The sequence below is a fragment of the Trichechus manatus genome, unplaced genomic scaffold (genome assembly GCF_000243295.1).
Source record: "Trichechus manatus latirostris isolate Lorelei unplaced genomic scaffold, TriManLat1.0 scaffold00081, whole genome shotgun sequence".
NCBI classification, from domain to species: domain Eukaryota; kingdom Metazoa; phylum Chordata; class Mammalia; order Sirenia; family Trichechidae; genus Trichechus; species Trichechus manatus.
In genome coordinates, this window is record NW_004444017.1 from 1,918,200 (window position 1) to 1,943,377 (window position 25,178).

General features: G+C 45.8%; 1 protein-coding gene across 1 annotated transcript in view; it reads right to left on the minus strand.

Moving 5' to 3' along the window:
* PRMT8 (protein arginine methyltransferase 8) overlaps positions 1-22,506 on the minus strand; it is a 113,114-nt gene extending 90,608 nt beyond the window's left edge. Inside the window, exon 1 of the mRNA XM_004381177.1 lies at positions 22,011-22,506. Within this exon, the coding sequence (XP_004381234.1) occupies positions 22,011-22,085 (75 nt within the window). The 5' untranslated portion in view covers positions 22,086-22,506. The remainder of the gene's footprint in view (positions 1-22,010) is intronic.
* Between the last annotated feature and the right edge of the window lie 2,672 nt (positions 22,507-25,178).

Genomic DNA, 25,178 nt, shown 5'->3' on the forward strand with positions numbered 1-25,178 from the left:
TATTTCTATTTCTAGCTTTTTAAGGAGGCACCATATCGTTTTCCACAGTAGTTGTACCATTTTACATTTCCACCAGCAGTGCATAAGAGTTCCAATCTCCCTACAACCTCTCCAACATTTGTTATTTTCTGTTTTTAGATTAGTACCAATATTGTCAGGTGAGACGGTATTTCACTGTAGTTTTGCTTTGCATTTTTCTAATGGCTAAAGACTGCAATCATTTCTTCATGTGTCTGTTAGCTGCCTGAAAGCCTGTAGTTTTGGTGTGTTAAGAAATAAGGAATGGAGGGAATTGAAGATTGTAGCCTTCAGGGGGGCATGCCTTTGCTTCCCTTATTCCTGCAATGCAGTTCTTAGCAAATGGTAAAGTCTTATTTTAAATTTCAAGTCTTGTCTTTTTCCCAGCAGCTCCCTTCTATAGGTCCTCCCTTGTCACCCCTCCCACAATCTTGACAATCTCTCTGTAACTGCTGGTATCCTTGTCCAACTTCCCCATGAAGCATATGCTCCTCAAAGGGAAGGACTGTTTCGTACTCTTGGTTGTATCCCCAAGGCCTATCATAAAGTATGGCATGCGGATGGCACATAGCACATTTTCAGCAAATATTTGTTGAAGGATGGATTAATAGATGGATGGACAAACAGACTAAGGCTCAGAGAGTTTGATGGCTTTCCCCAGGTCCCTGATGTTAGAAAATGACAGAACTCATGACTTCCATACTGCCAGAGCTGGCCCTGAGCAGGACTGCTGAGCACTCAGAATGTTTCTTCAGAGTCCAATTTCCCCTTCCATTTCCCAGGCAACTTCCCAGAAGTTGGGGACCATATGTTGCTCTTTTTGGGTCTAACTTTAACATACAAACCAAGTTGGTTTTTCTGAATTTATCCAAAACATGTGCACATTTAAGCAATCTTATCTACAGTTGGAGTCCCTGGATGGTACAAACAGTTAATGTGCTCAGTTGCTAACCAAAAGGTTAGAGGTTCAAGTCTACCCAGAGTCACCTTGGAAGAAAGGCCCAGTGAACTTCTTCTGAAATATCAGACATGAAAAACCCTATGATTTCTTAGAAGAGAAACCAGGGGCAACACTGTCAGGCCTAGCTTTCAACAACTGATTATCTAATAAAATAACAAAAACACAGACAGCAAAAGACAAATAAACAAATAGGACCTTTTAAAAATTTAAAAATTAAAAACTTTGCTCATCAAAAGATTTTACCAAAAAAGTTAAAAAAAGCAAGCTAGAAACTGGGAGAAATCTTCAGAAGCCATATATCCAACAAGACTCTAATAATCAAAATATATACAAAACTTCAACAACTTAACAACAAAAAGATAAATATCCCAATCATAAAATGGGCAAAGGACTTGAATAGACATTTCACCAAAATGGACATTCGAATGGCCATCAAACACATGAAAAGATGCTCAACATCATTAGCCATCAGAGAGATGCAAATCAAAACCATAATGAGATACAATTTCACTCCCACTAGGATGGTTAAGATTTAAAAAAAAAAAAAAAAAAAAGCAGAAAATAGCTAATGTTGGCGAGGACGTGGGGAAATTGGAACCCTTATCCATTGCTGGTAGGAATGCAAAATGGTACAGCCATTGTGGAAAACAGTGTGGTAGTTCCTCAAAAAAACTAAAAATAGAACTACCATATGACCTAGCAATTCCACCCAGGTATATACCCAAAAGACTTGAAAGCAGAGACTGAAACAGAGGCTTGTACACCAGCGTTCATTGCAGCACTGTTCACAATAGCCAAAAGGTGGAAACAACATAGATGCCCACCAGCAGATGAACGGATAAACAAAATGTGGTACATACATACAATAGAATACTACTCAGCCAATAGGAGAAATGAGGTCTTGATACATACTACAGTGTGGATGGAGCTGGAAGACGTTATGCTGACTGAAATAAGTCAATCACAAAAGGACAAATACTATATGGCCTCAGTTATATAAAAAGACAAGAAAAAGTAAATATACAGAGAACAAAGTTTATTAATGGTTACCAGGCGTGGGAGGTAGGGGAAAAGGGGAATTAACAGTAATGGAAATATTGCATTGATTAACGGTAGAGTTGCACAACTGATTATTGTAATTGCTGTCAATAAGTTGTACACCTGTAAAAGGCTGAACTGGCAAAAGTTGTGTGATAGATACGTTTACAACAACAACAACAAAATTAAAAAAGAGTAGCTGCTGAGCCTGCTTATGTACAACCAAAAACCTCACAGGATTTGGTTTTTTGGTTTGTAGGTTTAGGGTCATGGTTTCATGGGACATCCCAGTCAATTGGCCTAATAACATGTTTAGTGCTTCTGTTCTACCTTCTAGTTCAATGCATAGTGCCTGGGGTCTTAAAAGCTTACAAGTGGCCATTCAAGACACAACAATTGGTATGTATTCACCTGGAACAACAGAGGAAGAAGGAGAGTCAGGAACAGGAGGAGGATATGGAATGTGTAGCTAATTGCCTCCATGAACAACTGCCTCTTCTGCTATGAGACCAGAAGAACTGGATGGTGCCTGGTTACCATTATTGAACATTTTGATCAAAGATTCTATAGAAGAATCTTGATCAAAAGGGGGTAAATACAGAACAGAATTTCAAATTCTCATGGACTCCAGACTTCCTGGAGGCATGAAAGTTGAATGAACTTCTGAAACTATTGCCCGAGATAATCTTTAAACCTTAAACTAAAATATCCCTTGAAGTCCTCTGAAAACCATGCAATAGTTTATCTTAACTAGTAAAAAAGGTCTGCCTTGAGCATTATGCTCTTTTAAGAACTATCTATATAGGATCAAATCGACAACAGTAAGTCAAAAGATTAGATAGGAACCTCAGGAGGCAGTGAGTTTATGTCAAAGGTAGGGGGGAACAACTCAGAAAAGGAGGCTGAGAATGGTTGTACAAATCAAAGAATGTAATCAATGTCATTAAATGGTACATGTAGAAACAATTGAATTGATGTAAGTTTTGCTGTGTATATTCTCAACAACAACAAAGTAAATAAAATTATATTTAAAAACAACCTATGGAGCACAGCTCTACTCTGACACACATGAGGTCATCATGAGTCAGAGTCGACCCAACGGCGACGGTTTTTTTATTCAGCGGTCACTATGACCAACAGGACAACAGCCACCAATTGTGGAGCCAGGCCCTACACTAAGTGCATTTTCAATATTGTTTTATCTGCTCTTCATACAAATCTTTTGAAGCAATAACATATTGTTCCCATTTTCCAGATAAGAAAAATGAGGTGCATAGAAAATAAGTAACTTGTTCAAGGTCATACAGTTAGAAATTGGGGTGACCTGGGCTAAGCCTAGAGAAAACAGCTTCTCATATGTTAACACAGACTCATGAGGAGGCAACACTACTCTAAGATTGAGACTTAACATTAGTCATCCAGAGGTCTAAGTGACCAGCGATGACAGCCCCTGTCCAGCACATTTTCCAGGTCAAAGTCATCCCTTTCAGGCCCCAGGGTGTAGAGTTCTGGGATCTCCCTTAAGTACCTCATCATGTTTCCAAGTAGACTCAGATATTTGGCCCTGATCATTGACCCACTCTGGAACTCATTTCTAACCTCCAGAGAGGGCCTAATCCACTTTAGAGATGGTCCATGGTCTTCTGTTATCTAGATTTGTAAAGAGATCTTGAAGATGAGAGCTTCTAATTGGGCAGATTGGGAAGGCTGACAGACACACAGAGACCCTCAGCCTTGAAGAGAGTACCACATGATGAGAAAAGCCTCACACTCACATCCAGTGACTCTTATTTCTAGTCCTGGCTGTGCCACTAACTCACTGTGTGTCCTTGAGTCAACCTTTACCTACTCTGGTCTTGGATACCCATCTTTAGAAAGATAAGGGACTAGATTGGATACTCTCAGGCCCAAGGGTCAAATGGCAGCATGTCTAAAAGGACCAAATAGATGACATAAGCAGTGGGGATGCTGGCATCGTGGAGAATGAGCACCTCCTCTAAGAAGTGGCCAGTGTCCCAAGTTGTTATCTTCTGATCAGAAATTTCTTTATGTTTAAATGTTGGCCACTATGCAGTCAAATAAAACATATCTGTGAGCAAGTTTGGCCAATGTCCTCCTATTATTTATCACCATTGTGTTCACAACTGCCAAGCTGAGGTCCAGAAAGAGAAGAGGAATAAAGGACAAAGCCAGGGAAAATAAGTACACAGTCCTGAGAAACTGACCATGAAGAGAACCTGAACTTCTGGTCGTCCTGCACTGTGTAAGACCATAAACAAGAGAACTCCTGAGCTCCCAAGACTGACCACCCCCAGAGATCCTGATTCAGTAGGTCTGGGATGGGGCCCGAGAATTTGCATTTCTAACAAGTTCCCAGGTAATGCTGATGTGGCTGGTCCAGGGACCACACTGGAAACCAGTGGAAGTTAAGGCCTGGGAATATGACTGCTTATATTTAAAACCAAGGAGCCCTGGTGGTGCAGTGGTTAAGAACTCGGCTGCTAACTGGGAGTTGAGTGGTTAGAATCCACCAGCCACTCTGTGGGAGAGAGATGTGGCAATGTGACAGTCTGCTTCCATAAAGATTTACAGCCTAGGAAATACGGGGCGGTTCTACTCTGTCCTATAGGATCATTATGAGTCAGAATCGACTTGACGGCAACAGGTTATGTTTAAAACCAGGCTCCATTACTTAACTAGCTTTGTGACCTTGGGAAATTTACTTAACCTTTCTTTGAGTCAGTTTCCTCATCTATAAATTGAGGACATCGTTAGTACCTATTTAGAAGATTGTTGTGAGGATTAAATGAAATAATCCATGTAAAGAGCTTTGAACTGTTCTGGGCACATGGTAAGTGATCAGTGAATGGCATCTATCATTCCTGTTTCTAAAAGTAGCTTAGTGTGCCAGTCAGGGCTCAGGGAGATAGAGTTGCAGTATCCCAAAGTGGTAGCACAAGAGCTCCATGACTACTCCTAGGTGTTGGGGGAAAGAGGAGATAGGTTACTGGAACTCAGAGATAGTGAGGGCTGTGTGGGAAGGGCCATGTGAAAGCTTCAGTTGAGGGAAAGAGCCAGTCTGTAGCAACTTCACAGGGAAGGAGACAGAGGAAAAAATACTCTGACCTCATTCCTCCGTCCTCTGATCTCCTGCTGCTGCTTGCCACTGGTCCAACTCAACCACCAAGAAGCCTGGGAGGAGATGGGGAAAGTGAGCCTGCTGATAAAGTCCATATAGCTCAGCTTTCTAAGGCACAGAGCAGGGTGCAGAGGGATGGGGAGTGCATTGGAAGAACAAATGTATGATATCAGCACACTTACAAGAGGGCCTCTAGAGGTCATCTGGTCTACACCCTAACCTTGAGGCAGGGTGATCACCAATGAAACAGCTGATGGATTCAGAAAGGCTTCAAGTGCTTCGGTGAGCAACCCCTCTCCAAACCCCATCCTGCAGTCTGAAATGCTAGCCACATCCCAGTCTGGTCCCTAGTAATTCCAGCAAGGTGAGCCAAGGAGCCCTGAAGCCAGACCCAGCCAGGGATCTGACACTGAGCCAACCAGACACTAGCTCAGAGGAACTGAACTTTTTGGCTTTTGGTAGGGGACGAGACACCATTTTGCAGGAAGTAGAGAAGGCAGGGTGAATCCAACAGAGACTGGAAAATAAACACAGCAACCTGATACACAGGCCTGGCTTTGACCCTGAAACCCACTCTCTGACCTTGAGAAAGCACCTCCCCTCAGCGCTTCCCTCTCCAAAAGAAAGTTATGATCATTCCTGCCCCCCTTCCTTTACCTCTTCCTCCTCATCCATCAGGATTTGGGGCTGAAAAGGGGTTTCAAGATGTGCTAAGTCACATTAGGCTCCTTGGAGAAAAGCACTGGAGCAATACCTGATATAATTGTTATTATTCATTATCTAAAATTGGACAGGATAAAGTACTGCAAGATAATATACTGCAGGGAATGGATCTGCTGAGGCAATGGACTGAATTAAAATAGCTGCTATTTAAACATATTTCCAAGACTGGTATCTTTGGATTCTCTCTTTACTCATGTACTGGCTCCCATCTCCAGAATCCTTGAAGGGACTGATGTTATACACTTCCATGACACAGATGGGGAAACCGACTTGGAAGAAGCAAGTCATCTGCTTCCAGAAAGATCCTGGGAATGATATGACAGAAGATATGACAGGAAGCTTACCATGGAAAGAGAAGACTACAGTATCACAGAGAACACTAAAAACTGAAATTGAAAGAGTAGAATCAACACATGGAGATCTGAAAAGAACCTCAGTGAATCATGTGGTCCTGTTCCCTGCCTTCAAATAAGATGTTGTTAACCAGGCCCGAAGAGTCCAAGGAACTTATTGGGGACTACCCTGCCAGCTAATGATGTAGTTACAGTTAAAATCCCTACTCAACCTAAAATATAAGAGAAGGTGTATTATCTGTTCAGCAGGCAAATACTATAATTGGTTTGGGAGTTTTAACTCTTTTCAAAGAGGCTTTCAGAAGCCCTAAGATCAGGTTAATGCTGTCATGAGGGAAAGAGAAGAAAAGAAGGCAATGGAAGCCCATGTAAGAACCCTCTAAGAGGATTGGGTGATGCTGAGGGAGTTGAACAATGTTTCACTTAAGAAACTACCAAGACACTTTCCTATGGGTCCAGCCACTTCCCTAGATTCATTCTCTATCATATTTGTCATTCTTCCTCCCCAAGGAGAAAGCTCCATGGTAAACACAGAGCAACCAAGAACCTCAAACTCATTGATTCTTGATTTTGGTGTATTCCCAGGGACAAAGACAGCCTCAGGAAAGACCTGTCACATGGTCAGCAAGTTGCAGTGCCTGGGCTGTAACCAGGTCTCCTGAGTCTTATAAGCATCATCCCAGCATCTCCACTTACAAGGCCAAATGAGACGGAGAATGGTGATCCTTGATAGTAACTCACAATGCCACCTAGCTGCAGAACAACCATCCCACATTACTCCTCTCTACTCATAACTCACTCATTCATTCATTCAACCAATATATACTGAGTCCTCCTGTAGTCCAAGCATTGTGCTACAGTGTGAAGAATAAACTGGCCAGGAGCAAGAGCAGAAGCTAAGGAACCAGGCAAGAGATAATGAGGGTCTGACCTAAGGCAATGGAGTTTAAAAGAAGGAAATGGATATCAGTAATGTTAAGAATGTAGAACTGGGAGAATTTTGTTGTTAATTATCCGAGATTGGGATGCGGGAGTGAGAGTAAATGAAGCCTCTAGTAGGATTCCTGGTTTCTGATTAGGGAGAAAGGGAGAATGGCAGTGCCCTTTATGGAGACAGCATACAATGGGAAGAGCAGATGAGCAAGTTCCAAGGAAAGATAAGGAGCTCAGTGTGGGTCATGTTGAGTTTGAAGTGTCTACAGAGCTCTGGTGGTGAAGTGGTTAAGAGCTCAGGCCGCTAACTAAAAGGTCAGCAGTTCGAATCCACCAACTTCTCCTTGGAAACCCTATCAGGCAGTTCTACTCTGTCCCATAGGGTCGCTATGAGTTGGACAACACACAGAAACAACAGCAACAGAACACTGAGGAAGAAATATCCAACTAGAAGTGCAGGCCTGGATATTACAAGACATGAGAGGATGAGATGATCCAGGGACAGAAAACTGACAAAGCAACGTTAAGAGTTGGATAAGGAAGAAGAATCCACATGACGGCTTGAGACATAACAGACAAGTAGAAGGGGTGGGAGAAAGCAGGTCTGAAAAGTCCAAAGAGGAGAGGGTGCCAGGAAAAATGTCGTGACCAATAGTATGTAGTGTCACTGAGAGGTCAGATGAGATGAGACGGAGGGGAGCCCAAGGCAATGGGTCACAAAGGGCTCCAAGCCTGTTGGCTAGAGTCATGTCAGACGAGAGTAGTTGCAGTGATGGTCATAGCGTCACCATTCTCTCAGGGCCCCAATGTGGAGCTCAGCTGCTGGCACCAGCCATGGTACCCAAAGGAATACAACATCCTGGCTCAGGCCTGCATCCTGGGAGATAAGTCAGGTCCCAGCACTTTGGAAATAATGGCCCAGCACTGCACACCAAGAAAGGCAAAGCAGAATGGTTTTAACAGATTTGAAACTCAAATCTAGGTTTGTTTGTTTTTTCTTTTACCCCTTCTCATATTTGGAACAGGCTAGATAGACCCTGGACACATGAGTAACGTTATACATCAATTGCCCTGTCAAGCAAGAACTAAAGGAGCAACTGCCTGAGATTGGATTCCCCCCAACATCCAGGTCCACAGAGCCCGGTGCCAAGAAGCTGTGGCTGCCTGTCTCTGACACTTGGGTAGTGAGCCCTTCACTCCCTTGCTGCCTGAAAAAGAAAGAGCTATTGCAGTTACTTGAGAGCCTCATAGATGCCCATGTCTGCAAATGTGAGAGAGAAAGGAGAAAGTGGAGCCAGCAAGTGGAGACCAAAAGTGAAGGCAGAGGGTTCTGGAGAAAGCTTTGTTCTTCTCTAGACAAATAAATACCTGCTGACTGTCTACCCTTATGTCCTTTGTTCAACTGAAGGCCCCAGATTTCAGCTTCCTACTGGGTGGAAGCCCAAACCGACAGCACTTTCCTGCTTTTTACCAAACCTCCACTTTCTCTGCCATTTGCCAGCTAGGAGGAAAGCATCTCACCATTTTCAACAGCATGAATTTAGCCACATAGGCTTGTCTGGAAAGGGAAGCCATATGGAAGATGGCTATAAGCTAGTCTCCAACTCCACTGACAACTCAGTAAGAGGAAATAGGCATAAAGTTGCTACTGGGAGGCATGGGAGATGGCAAGTTAATAACAACAAAGTTTAAGACTGGCACAGCACTTCCTCCAGTTTCAAAATGTTCTTATGCCCATTGTCTCCATTTATTTAAAGAGCAATCTCATAAAGTGGGATAGATCAAAATCGTTTCATCCATTTTTCAGATGGGGAACTGAGAGTTACAGAGGTCATTCAGCTAGTCAGCAACAGTCAGGATTGTGGATTCTGACTCTTGGTTCTCTACTCTTTCTGTGCTACCTGGAATCACTGGAGTGAATAATCAAGGTAAGTTGAGGCAGTTCCTCCCTGGGGGTCTGTAGGAAAGGGATAGATGCTCACTGTCTTGACTCGATCATGTGGAATATACTCCAAAGACGGAGAGGTGGACCTAAGAAGCTCCAAGACTCTTAGCTCTGGTGCTGAAGCAAAGCTGGAAGAGAAAAGGGAGGTAGGAGCAGGCCTGGCAGAGCTTCAATTAAGTAAGCCTCCAAGAAAAGTCTACAGAGCTGGCCTTGCTGACAAAGTCCCCAGGGCCCTGCTGTCCTGGCAGGCCAAGCCTTTGATTTGATTTTCTGTTACATCATGGAATATGGAGCATCTTATTTTTAACCTTATAAATAAAAGAGTGAATGGCAGTGCTGCACCAAGAGGAAGCATCAGTAAAGAAGGCTTGAGCAAAGCTGGGCAGGGAGTCATATCCACTCCCCAGAGAGGTCCTACCCCAGAGCAGGAGCCTGGGGTCCCCTGATTGCCTGTGGTGAGGAGTCAGAGTCTCTGAGCAGTCCTGATCTTTTGCCTGGGGACGTCTCCCACCATGCCTCTTGATCAGATCATGCAGCGATGATGGATCAAGTGGGAAGAAATCTATTGGCTGATCCTATCCCCTCAGATTCTCCTGGCACTACGCAAGGTTTTTCAGGGGAGGCTTTATGGTCTCTTTGCTGCTCCTTACCACTGCCAAAGTGCAAGGAATCCTCAGTTGCCTCAGGAAAAGTCTTGATTCCCCAACACTTCCTGTGACTTATGTCCTACCAGTTCAGGAAGATATTAAACTCACACTCTTATTTATCATCTCCTCTTATCAGTTTGCATTGACTATAAAGCTTCTCTCTGCAGTTCTGGCTTTGTCTGTCACTAAGAAAGCTTAACTACAGCCTTGCTTTGGCTCAGGGGGATGACTGCTATGACTTCAAAGATTTCCTCCTATAGTGGAATCCTATGTGACTGACATGGCCTCCATCAGTGTATTGGGAATGGGAGCAATAAATAGATATTCATTTAAACTCTAGCATCCACAGGACATTTTCCATGCAGAAAAGGTACATGTAGTAATGATCATTTATTGAACAAATGATTTTAAGGCTCTAATAGGTATCAGGCACTGTAGTAGGTGCTAAAGATTCAATGATGAACAACACAGACAGAGTCTCTGCTCTCACAAAGCTTATGGTTGACTCATAGACAAGTAAATGGGCAAATAAAGTACAGTGTGATATGTGCTGTGGCAGGGGATGCACAGGTGTTATGGGATCACGTAGGAAGGAGAACTAAGCCAGACTTGGGCAAGGGGGCTATGTCAGGGAAGGCTTCTTGGAAGAGGTGACATCTAAACTGAGATCTGCAGGAAGAGTAGGAGTTACCCAGGTGATAAGGAAAGGGAAACAGTTGAGTATGGCTGGAGCAGAACAGGAAGACTTCCAAGAAATGAGGGTTGGAAAGTGCTCAGAGGCCAGATCATTCAGAGCCTTATAAGCCATGGTAAGGGGTTGGGACATTATCCTAAGAATAATGGAAAAGCCACTGAAGGGCTTTAAGCTGGGGAGAAGCACGATCAGCTTTCCATCTTGGAACACTCTTTTGTGCTGCTATGAGAACAGATCAAAGCAAGGAAACAGAGGGGGCGTGGAGAACAGTTACAAGGTTATTGCCGAGATCCAGGAAAGAGGGGCACATGAACCAGGATGGCAGCTGTGGGACCGGAAAGAAGAAGAGGAACTAAGGAAATTTTTAAGAGGTAGAATCATCAGGCTTTGTTGTGGAGAAAGGAGAGAGAAGGGTCTAGCTTTGTGACTTTGGTGACTTAATACTAAGCAAGACAAGGATCCCAGGAGGAGGAGCAGATTGGTAGGAGAAGATGGGGAGTCCAGAGGGGCCTGCCGAGTTTGCAGGGCCTGTGAGACACTGGAGTGGAGCTGTCCTATAGGCAGTCAAGTGTACATTTTCACACTCTGAAGGGAGATCTGGACTGCGGCTCTGTGTCTGAGGAATATCGGCATATGAAATAGGAATGAAGCCAAGAGAGTGGATGACATGGCTGAAGAGGGTGTGTGGAATAAAAGGAGGAGGTTGCACAGAGCACAGCACTGAAGGAAATCATAAAAATAAAACCCAAAACCAAACTCTTTACGGCCAAGTCGATTCCAACTCATAGCAACCCTATAGGAGAGAGTAGAACTGCCCCATAGGGTTTCCAAGGAGTGGCTGGTAGATTCGAACTCCTGACCTTTTGGTTAGCAGCTGAGCTCTTAACCACTGTGCCACCAGGGCTCTGAAGGAAAACATAGTACCCAGAAACCAACAAACCACACCAGTTGCCATAGAGTCAGTTCTGATTCATGGCGACCCACGTGTGTCAGAGTAGAACTGTGCTCTATAGGGCTTTCAATGGCTGATTTTTCAGAAGATCACCAGGCCATTCTTCTGAGGCATCTCTGGGTGGATTCAAACCTCCAGCCTTTCGGTTGGTAGCCAAGTGCTTAACCATTTGTACCACCTAGGGAGCCAGAGCTACATAATGAATATGTCCTTTAGCTGTAAAGCCAGGGCTGCATAACCTGAAACTCAGTTTCATCTCTAAGGACTCTCCCTCAACTACTCCCACACTGGCCTCTCCCTCACATGCATCCCATGTACCCCATGTCTAGCACAGAAGCTCCAGGCCAGAAATTAAACTTGCACGTTATGTACTATATGTTAGGAATGGTAAACCTACAAGTATATAAACGTCTGAGCATGTTTTTCTACATCATGTGCTTATGACACAGATGTGTGTAAACATCCATACACATAACCAGACCCCACACCCTGCAGTCTGTCTAGGTTGGGTCATTTATATCTACTCTCGCTGAATGTTAGAAGTGATTGTTCTCACTTTCAACTATAAATTTTCCCTAAAAACAAGCAAAAGCTGGGCAAATAAAGTTACACAGAAGAAAACATTTGTCAAGCTTCTTAATGTCTTAGCACATTGAATCCTCATGGCTACCCTATAAAACAAATTTTATAATCCCACAGTGATGGAAACAAGATTCAAACTCAGGTCTGACTACAAAACTCTCCCTACGTTACACTGGGACGACAGCACAATGTATCTAGGCCATCTGTCCACAATGTCAAGATTTTTCAGTTTGGGAAAAGAGGAGTAGAAAGAGATTCTAGCAAAAGGAAGTTGAGTGGTATATGTGATATATAGGTTTATTTCCTTTATTCATTCAATATTCATCAATAGCCTAGGTAACTGCAGGCAAACGTCGAGCTAATGCATGTTAATAGTGAACGTTCCTTAGTTAGGATCCTACCTGCACTTCTGATGGGCTATAATCTGTGGGATTCTCTGATTGAACCTTCTTAGAAAATTGCTGTCATAACTGCTTGTCAGGGAGAGATAAGTCCTTGAATGTAGCGCATCTGTGGGAATTGCAGTCTTTCATTTTCTGGCAGGTCTAGTCTTGAAAGGCCACCATTTACTTCAGCTAATAAGAGATCATCTTTTACAAGAGAGTTACAAATGGAGTCCTAATTGATGAAATTTGCTAATAGCCATTCCCTTTATGGTGGCATTAGCCCAACTTGGTCTTAACTGTAGCTGGACCATCTCCGCGTCAGACCACATACACAGTTAATATATTCTACTGGATTTATGGTCAAGAGGACAGGGACTTTAACTTAGTAATTAAACATCCAATTTGCCATGTAAGCCTGGGCATCTCTTTTTCCTCTCTCTACCCTTCCTCCATGCCTCAGTTTCTCTCAACAGTAACTTGGGAAAAAAACTACCAATCAATCCAGTAATCAACAAGTCAGAACTGAGCTCTTTCTAGGAACAAGGCTTGAGAGGGGCACAGAGAAGTCAGAGATATCGACTCTTCTCTTCGCAAGTCTACAGTCCAACATGATCGATACTCCCTTGTTGTCCATTTGTCTCACATTTGTAGGGACTTAATGAAATTTAAGTTTTATTTTGTAGATGCTGGCAAATCTCCAGAGTCCCTGGGTGGCACAAATGGTTAAGCACTCGATCACTAACCAAAAGGTTGGTGGTTCAAACCCACCCAGAAGTTCCCAGAAGAAAGGCCTGGCGATCTACATCCAAAAGGTCACAGCCTTGAAAACCCTATGGAGTGCTGTTCTACTCTGCACACTTGGGGTCACCATGAGTTGGAATTAACTCAACAGCAACAGGCTTGTCAAACCCACTAGTTCCAGATCCCAGAGCTGGGCTTAAAGTCAAAGTGGGATAGGTCAGCTTGTGGGTCACAGAGAACCCCTGCCTAACCTACAAAAACCACTCCTGTAACTGGGGCACTTCACGTGAGGACTGTGAGTGAGCCCCTAAAGAGCCCTGCCCCAGCTCTCTCCTTGGCTCTCATTGGCTGACCTGAGAATAAATTGCCTGAATCAGAGGCCCTTCCTCCACTGCTGTGCCAGCACTGATTCCACAATGTCACCAGGGAGGCCCTTCGCTCCCCCTTTGGGACACCACTGGATAAGCCTAGATTACTAGTAATAGCTAATCTTTCCTGAGCATTTACCATGTGCCAGATGTGAGATTTACGTGAAATAACTCATTCAATCCTTGTGGGATAAAGTGTTATTATCCGTCTCATAGATGATGAAACTAAGGCACGGATAAATGAAGTAACTTATCCAAGTTAGTAAGCAGCAGAGCTGGGATATGAACCCTACATTCCTGCCCCAGAGCCTTCGTACTTAACCTTCATACAAAACTGCCTCAGGCCTGGAAGTCAGTGGCCTACATGGCTTAATTGTTTGGAAGGTGCCAAGAAAGCCACTGTCCCTCCTGCCCTTCAGAGTAGGCTTTCAAGTAAACTGTTAATAGGCTCAAAATTCTGCCACTAAAATAATTCCTTTGGCCCCTACAAAGAAAATCCCCTGGGAGGACAAGGGGAAATAACACTTGGAGCCACAATCGGTTGCAGGCCCTTTCCAAAGTATGGAAGTTTATTAGCTCCTTCCCAAATCTCTGGGTGAGTGGGAGCTACTATGGGCAAAGGTGAGAACAAACTTAAGGCTGGGGATGGGGATAAAAGAGAGGAGAGAAACCCAAGTCAACAGCAGAGTACAGTGCCCTGGGATCATTTCAACTCTGCTACTTCTTGTTGTTATGGTTAGCTGCCATTAATCTCCCACAGCTTGTGATGTCCCCATACACAACAGAATGAAATGCTGTCAAACCCTGTGCCATTCACATGATTCGTTGTAGATTGGACCATTGTGATCCATAGGGTTTTCTATGGCTGGTTTTTGGAAGTAGATCGCCAGGCCTTTCTTCCTAATCCATCATAGTCTGGAAGCTCAACTGAAACCTGTTCAGCATCATAGCAACATGTAAGCCTCCACCGACAGACGGGTGGTAGCTGCAAACTCTGCTACTTACGGGCTCTATGATCTTGGTCAAGATAACTGACCACTGCAAGTTTCTGTTTTCTCAAGTGTAAAATGGAAATAATGAGTTGCTTTGCAAAGGTATTGTGTAAATTAAATGAGGCAATGCTTGCAAAGCACTTAACACTGTGCCCAACATAATATGAGTGTTAAAATGGTAGCTCTTGTTACAATTATTGTTACTGCTAAAGGAAAGTAGGAGTGATATAGGCCCTGGAAAGCCAGTGGGCAAGGTGAACATGTGAGTTAGCAGCAGGAAAGAGACTTAAAGAAGAGAGAGACCGCCTTCATTGATTTTGCAGCTACTCAGAGGCCCATCTATGTGTTCACTCAGTCATTCATCAGTCATTTTCTACTCAGATCTACTATGAGTTAGGCATTGTGTTGAGTGATAAAACTACAAAGACAAATAAGAAAAACAAAGTTCCTGTCCTGAAATCTTTGCTATTTATTTCATCCCGTGAAGGAAGCTGAATCAGAGTCCAACCTTAACATGGATGGCTTTGGTCTAGCTTCTGAAGAGGTGTGCTTTGTTAGACAGGAATTGTTTTCCTGGTCTACCAGTGAGGGCTTCAGGCATATGGATATCTTAGATGAATATGGGAGGGTGGGGTGATGATTGTCATCCACAGTAGTTTGAGGACTGTGAAAATGAGGATGGCAAGATGGTAGTGTGGCAAAAAAAGAAGGCCTGGAAAAAGGAAGGTGGGGCTAGTGTCCCCTCCTGAGTTTCTTCCAAACCCACCATCCCACACTTCTGCTTGTTAATTTCTCCATCCTTTCTCCCCATATTTTAAGTTTCTACTCTGGTCTCTCTAGTGCCTCCACAGTCTGCTGAATTGGAAGAAGCATGGGGTTCAGTGGCCAGAAAACCAGAGCCCCAGCTCCATCACCTCCTAGCTATGTAATCTTGGACAATTAACACTAAAATTCATTTTCTTAATCTATATAATGAGGATAATAATATGTCACTCATAGTGTTATATATGATGGCATACATCAAGTAAGATGAAGTATGCCAAAGAATTTTAAGTATTACATGAAAAAGATTTCATTATGCACAATTCCTATACCTTATGTAGGGAAACACTGGTTTTAGATGTTACAGATGAAGACGTAGCAAAAAACTAGCACAAAAAAATAAAAACTATAAATCAGATGGTATGTTTAAAGGAGGTATAAATAGCATTGGCCTAAGAATCAATGTGCTTTCAATACCAACACTAAAGAGCTCTGTGATGTTGGGCAAGTTTTCCCATCTCTTAGTTTAAATGATTTTGAGTTTCCATACAACTCTAAGATTCTTTGACTTTATCAAAATGTGCATATCAAGCTGTTTGCTCTTATAAAATTACGCATTAAAAAAAGATCTTTCCATATGGGTCACCCATCACAAATCTGAGAGAAACTGTGATGCCTGAGGGAATTCTAGTAACTAGTGAAGTAGAAAAGCCGTTTGATGTGTGAAACATCCAATGGGCTACATGATAGAGGGGAAGCAAATCTCAAATTCTCCTCTCTTAACTATACCTATTAAAAGGCTAATACTAGAATATCAGAGAAAGGAATTAGAATCACTTGGAACAAAGAAGTAGTCAAGAGGGCAAGACAGCCTAATACAACCCCAATATAGCCAATTCCATCTCCTTTAGAATAACATAAGAAAGGTGTCTCAGATTACAATGGAAGAGATTGAGCTCAGGTTTAAAGAAGAACTTCCTGAATACTGAGATTCACAATTTGGGGGAATTGCCTTCTGTGAAGCTTTTAAACAAGAGACTAAGTGGCCATTTATGTATCCTGGGTTATGTGTGCTCGGAGGCAGAGGCATGGACAGAATGACCTTTTGAAGATCCATTCTTACCTGTGTTCTCTTTATCCTTTAACCAAGCCAGTTCACAACTGCACAGCACGCCTGCTTTTCACACAACACAATAGCTGCTTCCAGTTACCTTGGCAATTTACATGTTGTCATGCTGCCCATGTTTTCCCTGCTGGCATAGTAAACTCCAAGGTGTAAGTACTGTTTTTACAGATTTTTGCACGTTCCACACTGGTATGTGATAATCACTTCACATTGCAGTGAGCAAAGAGGAGGAAACGAAATCCTCTCCTGAATTGGAGACTGGAGTGTTGCATTTCACCCTCTTTGACAGCCAAAAGCCAGTTTAGGACTCTGAAAAGCCAAATTTGCCAGGAAAAAAAAAAATGTGAGTATGTCCTTAATCCTCCCAAGCTCCCTTAAGGACTTTAAATCAGTACTTGCTGAGGGAGGAAAAACTGATGTGGACTATGGTTTATGTATCATTTTAGCTGAAGAAATGAGGAAGTGGAAGAGTTCATCCAGTTTGCACTTTTTTTTTGGCAAGATTCCTAAAAGCCAGCAGGATAATAACCATAAACACTTGTTGCGTGCTCACCATGTACAAGGCAATGTTCTAAGTTCTTTGCATGAATCAATTAATTTAATCATCACAACAATCTTATGAGAACCAGAGAGGTTAAGCAACTTGCTTGAAGTAACACAGCTACTAAGTCCAGAGCTGGATTTAAAACCAGGCCATCTGACTCCAGAGCCTACATGGTTAGCCCTCACACTCTGGAAAGAAACATGGATGCAGACCATCCTCAGAGAAGTGAGCCTGGGTCCTGCCTCCTCTTACCCCTCTTTTTCCTCAACTCTGACTTTTGTCTATGGGACCACACATTTGAGCTGAAACTAACTTCTGGAAAAGAGAGATCCAGAAACCAAACCCACCAGTGTGCCCCATGCCAGAGTCAGCTCAGTTCCCTATAAATCACTGGTACCTCAATTCCATTGTCACACTGTAGGATCTTTTCTAAATTATTCTCCCTCCCTGGGCCAACAAGGCAACAGAACACTAAAAAAAAAACAACAGAAAAAGAAGTATCCAAAATGAATCCTTTGCTAAAACTGCTTTCATACTCTTGGGGGCTCTGCTTTGAGGTGATAAAACCCAGTCAGGGAGTCATCACCATAAATAATGCCTTGGGCTTTCACTAGGAATCAGTAAAGCAAGGAGCAACTCAGAAGAGTCCATCATCCCCCTTGGTTCACAACTGGGAATTGGGATTAATCCATTTATTTGCTATTCAGACGCACACCTCATAGTAAGAGTCAGTAACTGCTGAATATTGAATATAGGTACATGAATAACCAAAAGGTACCCATGCTTTGAGTGGCTGCGGCATCTTGATTCTCAGAATCTCTGCTCATTTTGGGTGTTGAAGATCCACAATAACACAAGTGTGGGAGATAAGAGCCCCAATTTTCAGAAAGCCATGAGTGATTAAAGCCTGAAGGCTCATGAGCTTGGTCATAATCACATGAGTCAATTCAGCCAACATTTGTTAACCATTTACTGTCTGTCAGGCACAGTGCTAAACACAGAGTATATCAAAAACAGTTCGTAATCTAACTGGAGAAACAGATATATAAATCACCAACTACCTTGCGAAAGGAAAAGTAAGAGACAGGTGTTAGGAACACATATCAAACCAACCAAACCCATTGCCGTTGAGTCAATTCCAACTCATAGCAACTCTGTAGGGTGAGTAGAACTGCCCCATAGGGTTTCCAAGGAACGGCTGGTGAGTTCAAACTGCTGACCTTTTGGTGAGCGGCTGAGCTCTTAACCACTGCACCACCAGGGCTCCTAGAAGAACATAACAGGGAGCAATCACTCTCCCTGGGAATGAGAAATAAAAGCAGATCTGGGAAGACTTCTGAGAGAAAGTGACATTTGAGTTGGGCCTCACAGGTCGAAGAAGATGTTTTCCAGAGAGAAGAAGAGGAAGAGAGCGGCACATCAGAGGAAAGTATGCACAACACATGCAGGCATGATGAAGTCAGCGGTCTTATCCAGAAAATTTCACGGGGCAAGTATTAAAGGGTCTTGTACACTAGACTAAGGAAGTTGGGCTTGATCTTGTAGGCAATAGGGACATATCCTACATTTTTAAAGAGATATCTGGTTATGTGCAGGCTCATGCTTCCGAAACACAATTGAGTAGTGACGATGAGCTGGCTTAGAAAAGATCGACAGTTCAGAGGCTTTCTGCCTTAGGACAGAGGAGATGAACTGCTTCAGATGCTGATGGGGAGCTGAAACGGAGGTTTGAACTGAAAGCTTTGCAGACATTTCAGAAGGCCACATCAGAAGGTCCTTGATGAGACATGGGGAGCAAGAGAGAAAGAGAAGAGGCTGACAGGGGGTTGGCGATGTCCTTACTTGAGGCAGAGAAGCACATCTGAGGGAGTTAGGGAAAGCATAAATGGAACAAACATAGCTGTGTGTTTACCCCGTGCCAGGGGCTGCCCCAGCATTTCCTTATAGCCTATACCTACTCCATACCATAAGGAGAATCAGCTCAAGGTAACAGATAAGGGAATTGATGTCAAAGCAGTCAGATAATGCACCAAGGGCCACCCAGGGCCAACAGTGCCTGCACAGCCTGGGCCCTTGATGCCTCACTGCTGTAGCTCCCTACTTCTCTTTGTCGAGGGAGGCTTTGGTCATTATATATTTTTATTCCTCACTTTCTTCTTCCTGCATAACAATATCTTTCCCTACGTTTACCTTGTGAAAGAATCCCTCATCCCATCCTCCTTGCCTACAAAACCTGTATCATTGCATCTCTCTCCTTCAAAGTATACCTCCCCACCCCCAACCCCACTCCCACTCCTCACCTGCTCCCATTCACACATGGCATCTTTTTGGAAATAGCAAGTGTAGGGCAAAGAGCAAGAAATCTGAAGTGGGGCCATCTGTGTTGCAAACCTGACTTAATCATTAACAGACCAGGTGATTTTCAGAAATTGCTGGACCTCTCAGCCTCAGTGTCCTCACCTATAAAATGGGGATTAAAAAAAAGTGAATACTAACCTTTGCTTATCTCACAGGATTATTTTGAGGATGAAATGTGATCAAGAGCTTGCAAATAACAGCACCAAAAGGCAGGAAAATGTGGATTATCAGGATTATGCGACACTATGTGAGTTCCTTGAAGGCAGGGACAGGGTCGTTCTCATCTTTGGATCCCTGGTACCTAATTGTTCCTGGTACAGAGTTGGTGCTTAATAAAGGCGGGTTGAATTAAGAACAAGGACCACCGTCGCCATCACCAAAGCCCTCCCCCCAACACACACACACACACACAGGCGCACTTGGCTCTCTTTCACACCATAAATGCAGGCTAGCCCACAACACCCCCCATATTTGGAAATACTGCTCTAGTCCTGTTTTATTCCAAAAACAGCCGGTTCCTGGAGAGAAACCAAGTGATTGTCACGCTGCCTGGATGCTTCCGCTGTGCACGGTTCTCAAGGGAAGTTGCTAAGAACTGAAGCCCCAGACTCAGTCCCCATCAAGGAGCCCAAGCTGGGTCTGTCCCTTCCTCCGCCGCCTTTGTACCAGGTTTGCGGAGTGGTTTTTTTGCTCTCAGGAGCTCGGTCGCCTCTACTGCTGTTTTCATTGATGCCTTGAGCTAGTGCTGGCATGTGCAACAGCTGAAAAGGGGGAGCGCCGGGCGGCGGGGGAAGCAAGTAAAAATATCCTGGCGCGAGCCGCTCTGCCTGCCCCCGACGCCTTTAACCCTCGCCCAGGTGGCGAGCGAAGCGACCGCCGCTGCACACTTCGGAACCTGGCAGGGGTCTGCACACAGACCCCATGCAAATGCGGTGGATGCCGAGACTAGAGACCCTCGAAAACCTTTTTTTAGAAATAGAGCGCAGGGTGGGGTGGGGAGGGAGGTAGGGCGAAATCTCTTTCTCGCTTCTAGGGCTCCAGCCACCTGGCTGCAGGAACTGCTACGTGCCCGCTTGCCCAACACTTTACAGAAGTGCGGCCTTGACCCTGAGCTATTTTTAGAAACCTCTTCAGCTGGTGGGCTACAGAGGGAAGGCTAGGGGATCGCTAAGGTTGGCTCCCGGTTGTGAGGTCGGCGCCTTGCACTGACCATCGTTCTGTCCGCTCTTAGGTGGGGGTGGGGAAGAGGATGTGGCGAGGGAACTGCACGCACGCCGGCTGTGCTCTAACTCAAGCAGACGGCGTTGGCTACTGAGTGCCCCACTGCTTTCAAGCCCCAGAGCGTGTTTATTTCGAAATCGACAGTTGCCAGATGCATGCTGCTTCTAGTCTCTCAGAGAATGGGGTTTTTTTAAGCTTTGCTGCCTGTGATGTTCGGTAGGGGTTAGCTGCATGGTTAAGACCCCGAGAGAAGAAAGATGGGAAGGGTCTGTGCACCTTTTTGCATTCCAGCAAGACAGAAGGACAATCCCCGCGCCACACCCCCATCCCCGCCCCACGCTGCATGTGGGTAACCATATGTAAAATGTACGGCAGCCCCACCAGACACCCGGCTATTAATAGAGCCAAGGAGTTTGCTCTCTGTGTCTTTTTTCTGCCACCGAGTAAGGGATGATCTTCACACACATGCCCCACTCCGCCCCCACCTCGGCGCACCGTTTCTCCAGGAAGGTAAGGGGGCTGCCCACGCTGATCCCCTTCATGACTACAGGTGCCCAGAGTCTACGGACTAGTCCAGTTGTAATGACAGCGGGGTCAGCGCAAGGCGAAGGAACACGACCCTGATTCTTGGGGCGCAAAGCCCAGCAGGGCTCTGCGGCTGGGGGCCAACTCAAGAACAGGGAAAGGGCAGCTATTGGGCTGTCAAAGGCGAGGGGCAAGAGCGCAGTCTGCGGAGCTGCAGCCAACTGCTCAATAGCTGCTGCGGGACGAGGGGTTGCAGACCCATTTCTTGCTGCAGCCGACGGCGCGCAGCCCCCACCCCAGGCGCGGGCTTTGCTGAGGTGGGGACGGGTGCTGTCCCTGGTGCTGAAGGTGGCAACGGCCCGTGCGCCCGAGGCGGCTCTAACATCCAAGGATTGCAGACTTCTCCCCGGTCCAGATCTGGGCAGGAAGGATCTGTTGGTGGTGCCCAAGTCTTACCCCGGCTCGGCTAGGCCCCCGCGACCAGGAGCTCTCCGCGGTGCTGCGGGGACCGAAACCTCGGGGACTGACTGGAGCTTGAAGGGTAAAGCTGAGGCAGCGACAGGATATGGTCACGGTACTGCTGGGAGCAGACCTGGCCCCAGGATCACTCACCCCAGCTCTGCACACAGCCAGGACCCGGGAGCCCTAAGGGAGCCCAGAGGAGAGGGCAGAGAGCGCAGCTGCCCAGGGTTTGGGACTTGGAGGAAGGAGAAGCGAGGAGCGGGTGGCAGGAGAGGGTGATGGGGTGAGAGTGACTCTTTTGCATTTTCAAAAGGGAGGGGACCTAAGACATGCACTGCCTCCCCTCAACACACACACACATACACACACACTCACACACACGGCCAACAGAGGCAAGCGGGATGGAGCTAGTGGAAAGTTTGGCACTAGGTGCTGAGCAGCGGCGGCGGTGGCGGCGGCGGCAGCAACAGCGACGACGGCATGGTGGTCCCGGGTGGGCAGCCGGGGTCGCCAAGAGCCCTGGCTCTCTCGCCTCCTTACCTCCGTGTTCTCGGCAGCGTTCTCCGCCATTTTCCTCCTTAGGAGCAGGCAGCGGGAGGAGTGTTTCATGCCCATAAGAGCCAGCAAGGGTTTGGTGATACAGAGATAGTAGAGAAAGAGAGCTGGTGTAGCTTTAAAAAAGAGAGAGAAAGAATGGGAAAAAAAAAAATAAAAACACCCCAAGCCAGCCCCTCTGCTGGAGCGTCAGGCGGTACAATCAACCGCGGTTGAGTCTTTTCCGCAGTCTCCACTTTTATTTTCCTCCCTTCTCATCTGCTTCGGATTCCTTCACACACTTTCAAGTTCTTCTCGCGCACCCCGACCCCCTCCCCGCCCCTCTCTCCTCCCTCGCTGCGGGCTAAGCAGGAGTGAGGCGGCTCCGAAGGTTCGGCGGCGGCGGCGGCTTCTCCTCTCTCGGCTGCTCTCGAAGTCCGGCCGGCCGGAGGCAGCCACCAACTCCTCTCAACTTCTGCCGAGCCGATGGGCGAAGCAACACGCTTCGTGCGCGTCTCTCCTAGGGGCTGAGCCGGGTGAGTGGGGGCGGGGTAGGAGGTTCGGTAGAGCAGGCTGTGGCTGGGCGCAGACCGAGGGCCCCAGCGCCCCCAGGCCCGCCCCCCTCCCCCAGGTTCCGGGGGTCTCTTGGCCGCCTCCACTCCGCGGCGCTATGGAAAACTTGCGCGGGGGCCAGGACTGCGCGGACGCTGCAGGGCCACTCGAGAGGCTGGAAGAAAGCAGGAGCCCGGACCGGGCCGGGCTCTTACTGTAAGTCCTTACACCCGGGCGTGCGTCCTCCCACCGAGGGCGAGCTCTGGGCAAGGCCGGGCCACGGTTACCTCGCCCCCACCCCACGCCACCCCCAATTCTCCCTCTCTGCCAATTCCTGTGTCCTTCCTTGGCGAATTACGGTTTGGGGTGCAAAGGGGTGGGTGTCTGGCTGGGGGAGGGTCCTTAACTCCTTCAACTCTAGGGCTAAGTGTGGGAGCTTTATCATTCCTTTTCTCCCACTCTCCCCTGTCCAAGGCACAGGGGGTTCCAAGCCCCTTTCAGGCTGAGGTGGAAGAAAGGTAAATGGAGCAACCTTGAGTCCACACCCTCAGTGATGCTCCCCCGACCGACCCCAGTCTGTCCTGACAGCCCCCTGCCCACACAGTTTTCTTCTCCCTCCTCACCCTCCCCCATTATCACCAGATTTTGAAGTTCCTTTTATGGGAAGAGAGGAAAGATGTCACGTACCCATTAGGATTCTCTTGATCCTTTTTTAAGGGAGTTTGGGCGGCAGCAGGGGGTGTGAATTTTTATACAATGCATTACTGTCTTCGCTTTGAGAGTTTCTTTTTCTCTGTCTTACTGGCCATCTGTCAGGCTGGTGAGAGATAGAACAAAGGGGGGGAGCAGGACCCTGCTCTGCCTCTCCCATTACAAGTGGCCACTGAGGCCGGCTCCTTCAAAAACAGACAGCTGCACTTTCAAGCTTTCTGGCCACAAGGCAAGGACAAGGACCTAAAAGATGCTCCTTGAGTATCCTGGCTCTCCTCACTTCATCCCTGTACTTATTTGGCGAAATGGGTCCCACCTGTCTTACTTGTTTGGATCATCACCTTTAACAGCCAGGAAGTGTGAACCTGCTTGTCCTCAACTAACCCCAGAGTCCATTGAAGAAAAGGACCAGAATCATGCCCATTACTAAAGATGTCTCCATTACCTGGTCCTAGAGAAAAGAGAGGACACCTAGCAATGAGTGGAGGTGGGAAGTGAGGGGTGGGGCGAGTGAAAATAGAATGGGACAAGAGTCTTGAGTGACTGAGTTAATGAAAGTGTGTGTGTGTGTGTGTGTGTGTGTGTGTGTTAGGGAGGAGTAAATTTAAGTGAAAGAATAACCTTAACTTTTTCCTTCCTCAGATCACAGACCTGGATGGGGGGCGGGGGGAGTGAGCAGAGTCTTTGGCAACATCTAGTCTTTCCCCTTCACCTCCTGTCAACAGGCGGAAAGTGGGAGGAGGATAAATGAGGTGAATCTAGAGAATGACTTGCACCCTCTTGAACCCCATTTTCTCTAAGAGTCTTTCTCGGAGACAAAAGATTCTGGGAGACATCTGATCCCCAAATAAAAATCTCAGTTCTTGTACAATCAAAGAAAATCAGAGCAGAAAGGATGTTCACAGCTCCTTAGCCCCTCAAAGTTCTTTAGCCCAAGCTTCACATTTTCCAGGTAAGGATCCTGAGGTCAGAGAGAGGACATTTGTCTGTGGTCTCTAAGCAAGCTGATGAAGCATCTGAGACCAGCTCCCCGGCTCTTCATCCAATATACTCCCCCAGCCCCACACTGCTTCTGCTTGTGCATCCATTCTGTGACTAACCAGGGGGGAGGGGAGATGAAAGAAGCTCCCACCAAAATAGGCTGCTGCCTGCGTGATTATGTTGCTATGAGAACCTCAGTGGGTGTGTTTCCTCCGATCTCTGTTGAAATCTTTTCCTTTGCTTGGCTTCTCCCCATGCACAGACACAGCTCCCCTCGGAATGGAGTGTGGAGAGGCTGAGATGGAGAGCTGCATTCTCATGACAAGAGTTTTCTGTTCCAACCTATCCAAGAGTGGAGTGAGAAGCCTAGGCCACCAGGGTGGTTCCATAATGGACCTGAGCGAGCTGTCTTGTAAGTGGGTACTCCCAGTTCCCTACTGAGCCATCTCAGAGAAGAAAGAAGCTGCCCTTGCTATGCCACCACCTAATTACAGATTCACAAGCAAAATAACTTAAAGAGACTAAGGTTTGTGGTGACTTGTTACACAGAAAAAGATGTACCTGAATACCCACCTGATTGGGTTGTGGCGAAAATTCATGATTCGTGAAAAGTACCTAGCACATAGTAGGTATTTTGTAGTGCTATTATCTCAACATCCCCATTCACTGGAATTCAGTTTTTCTCTACCTCTTTTGCATACGTATATTAACATAGTCTCTTATCAGATTAGTTCAGTCATTGTGCAAAGAATTTACTGGGCGTCTCTTACATGCCTAGCTCATTAGTAAGCACTAGGTTTGACAAGGGGCAACAAAAGATTGACCGTTGATAAGTTCTTAAATTAGTCACCTTAGATACTTTGAAATGTACAGAACTTTTGTAGAAGTGCTTTTTAAGAGAGTTTGATAGATGTCAGGAAGACATATGGA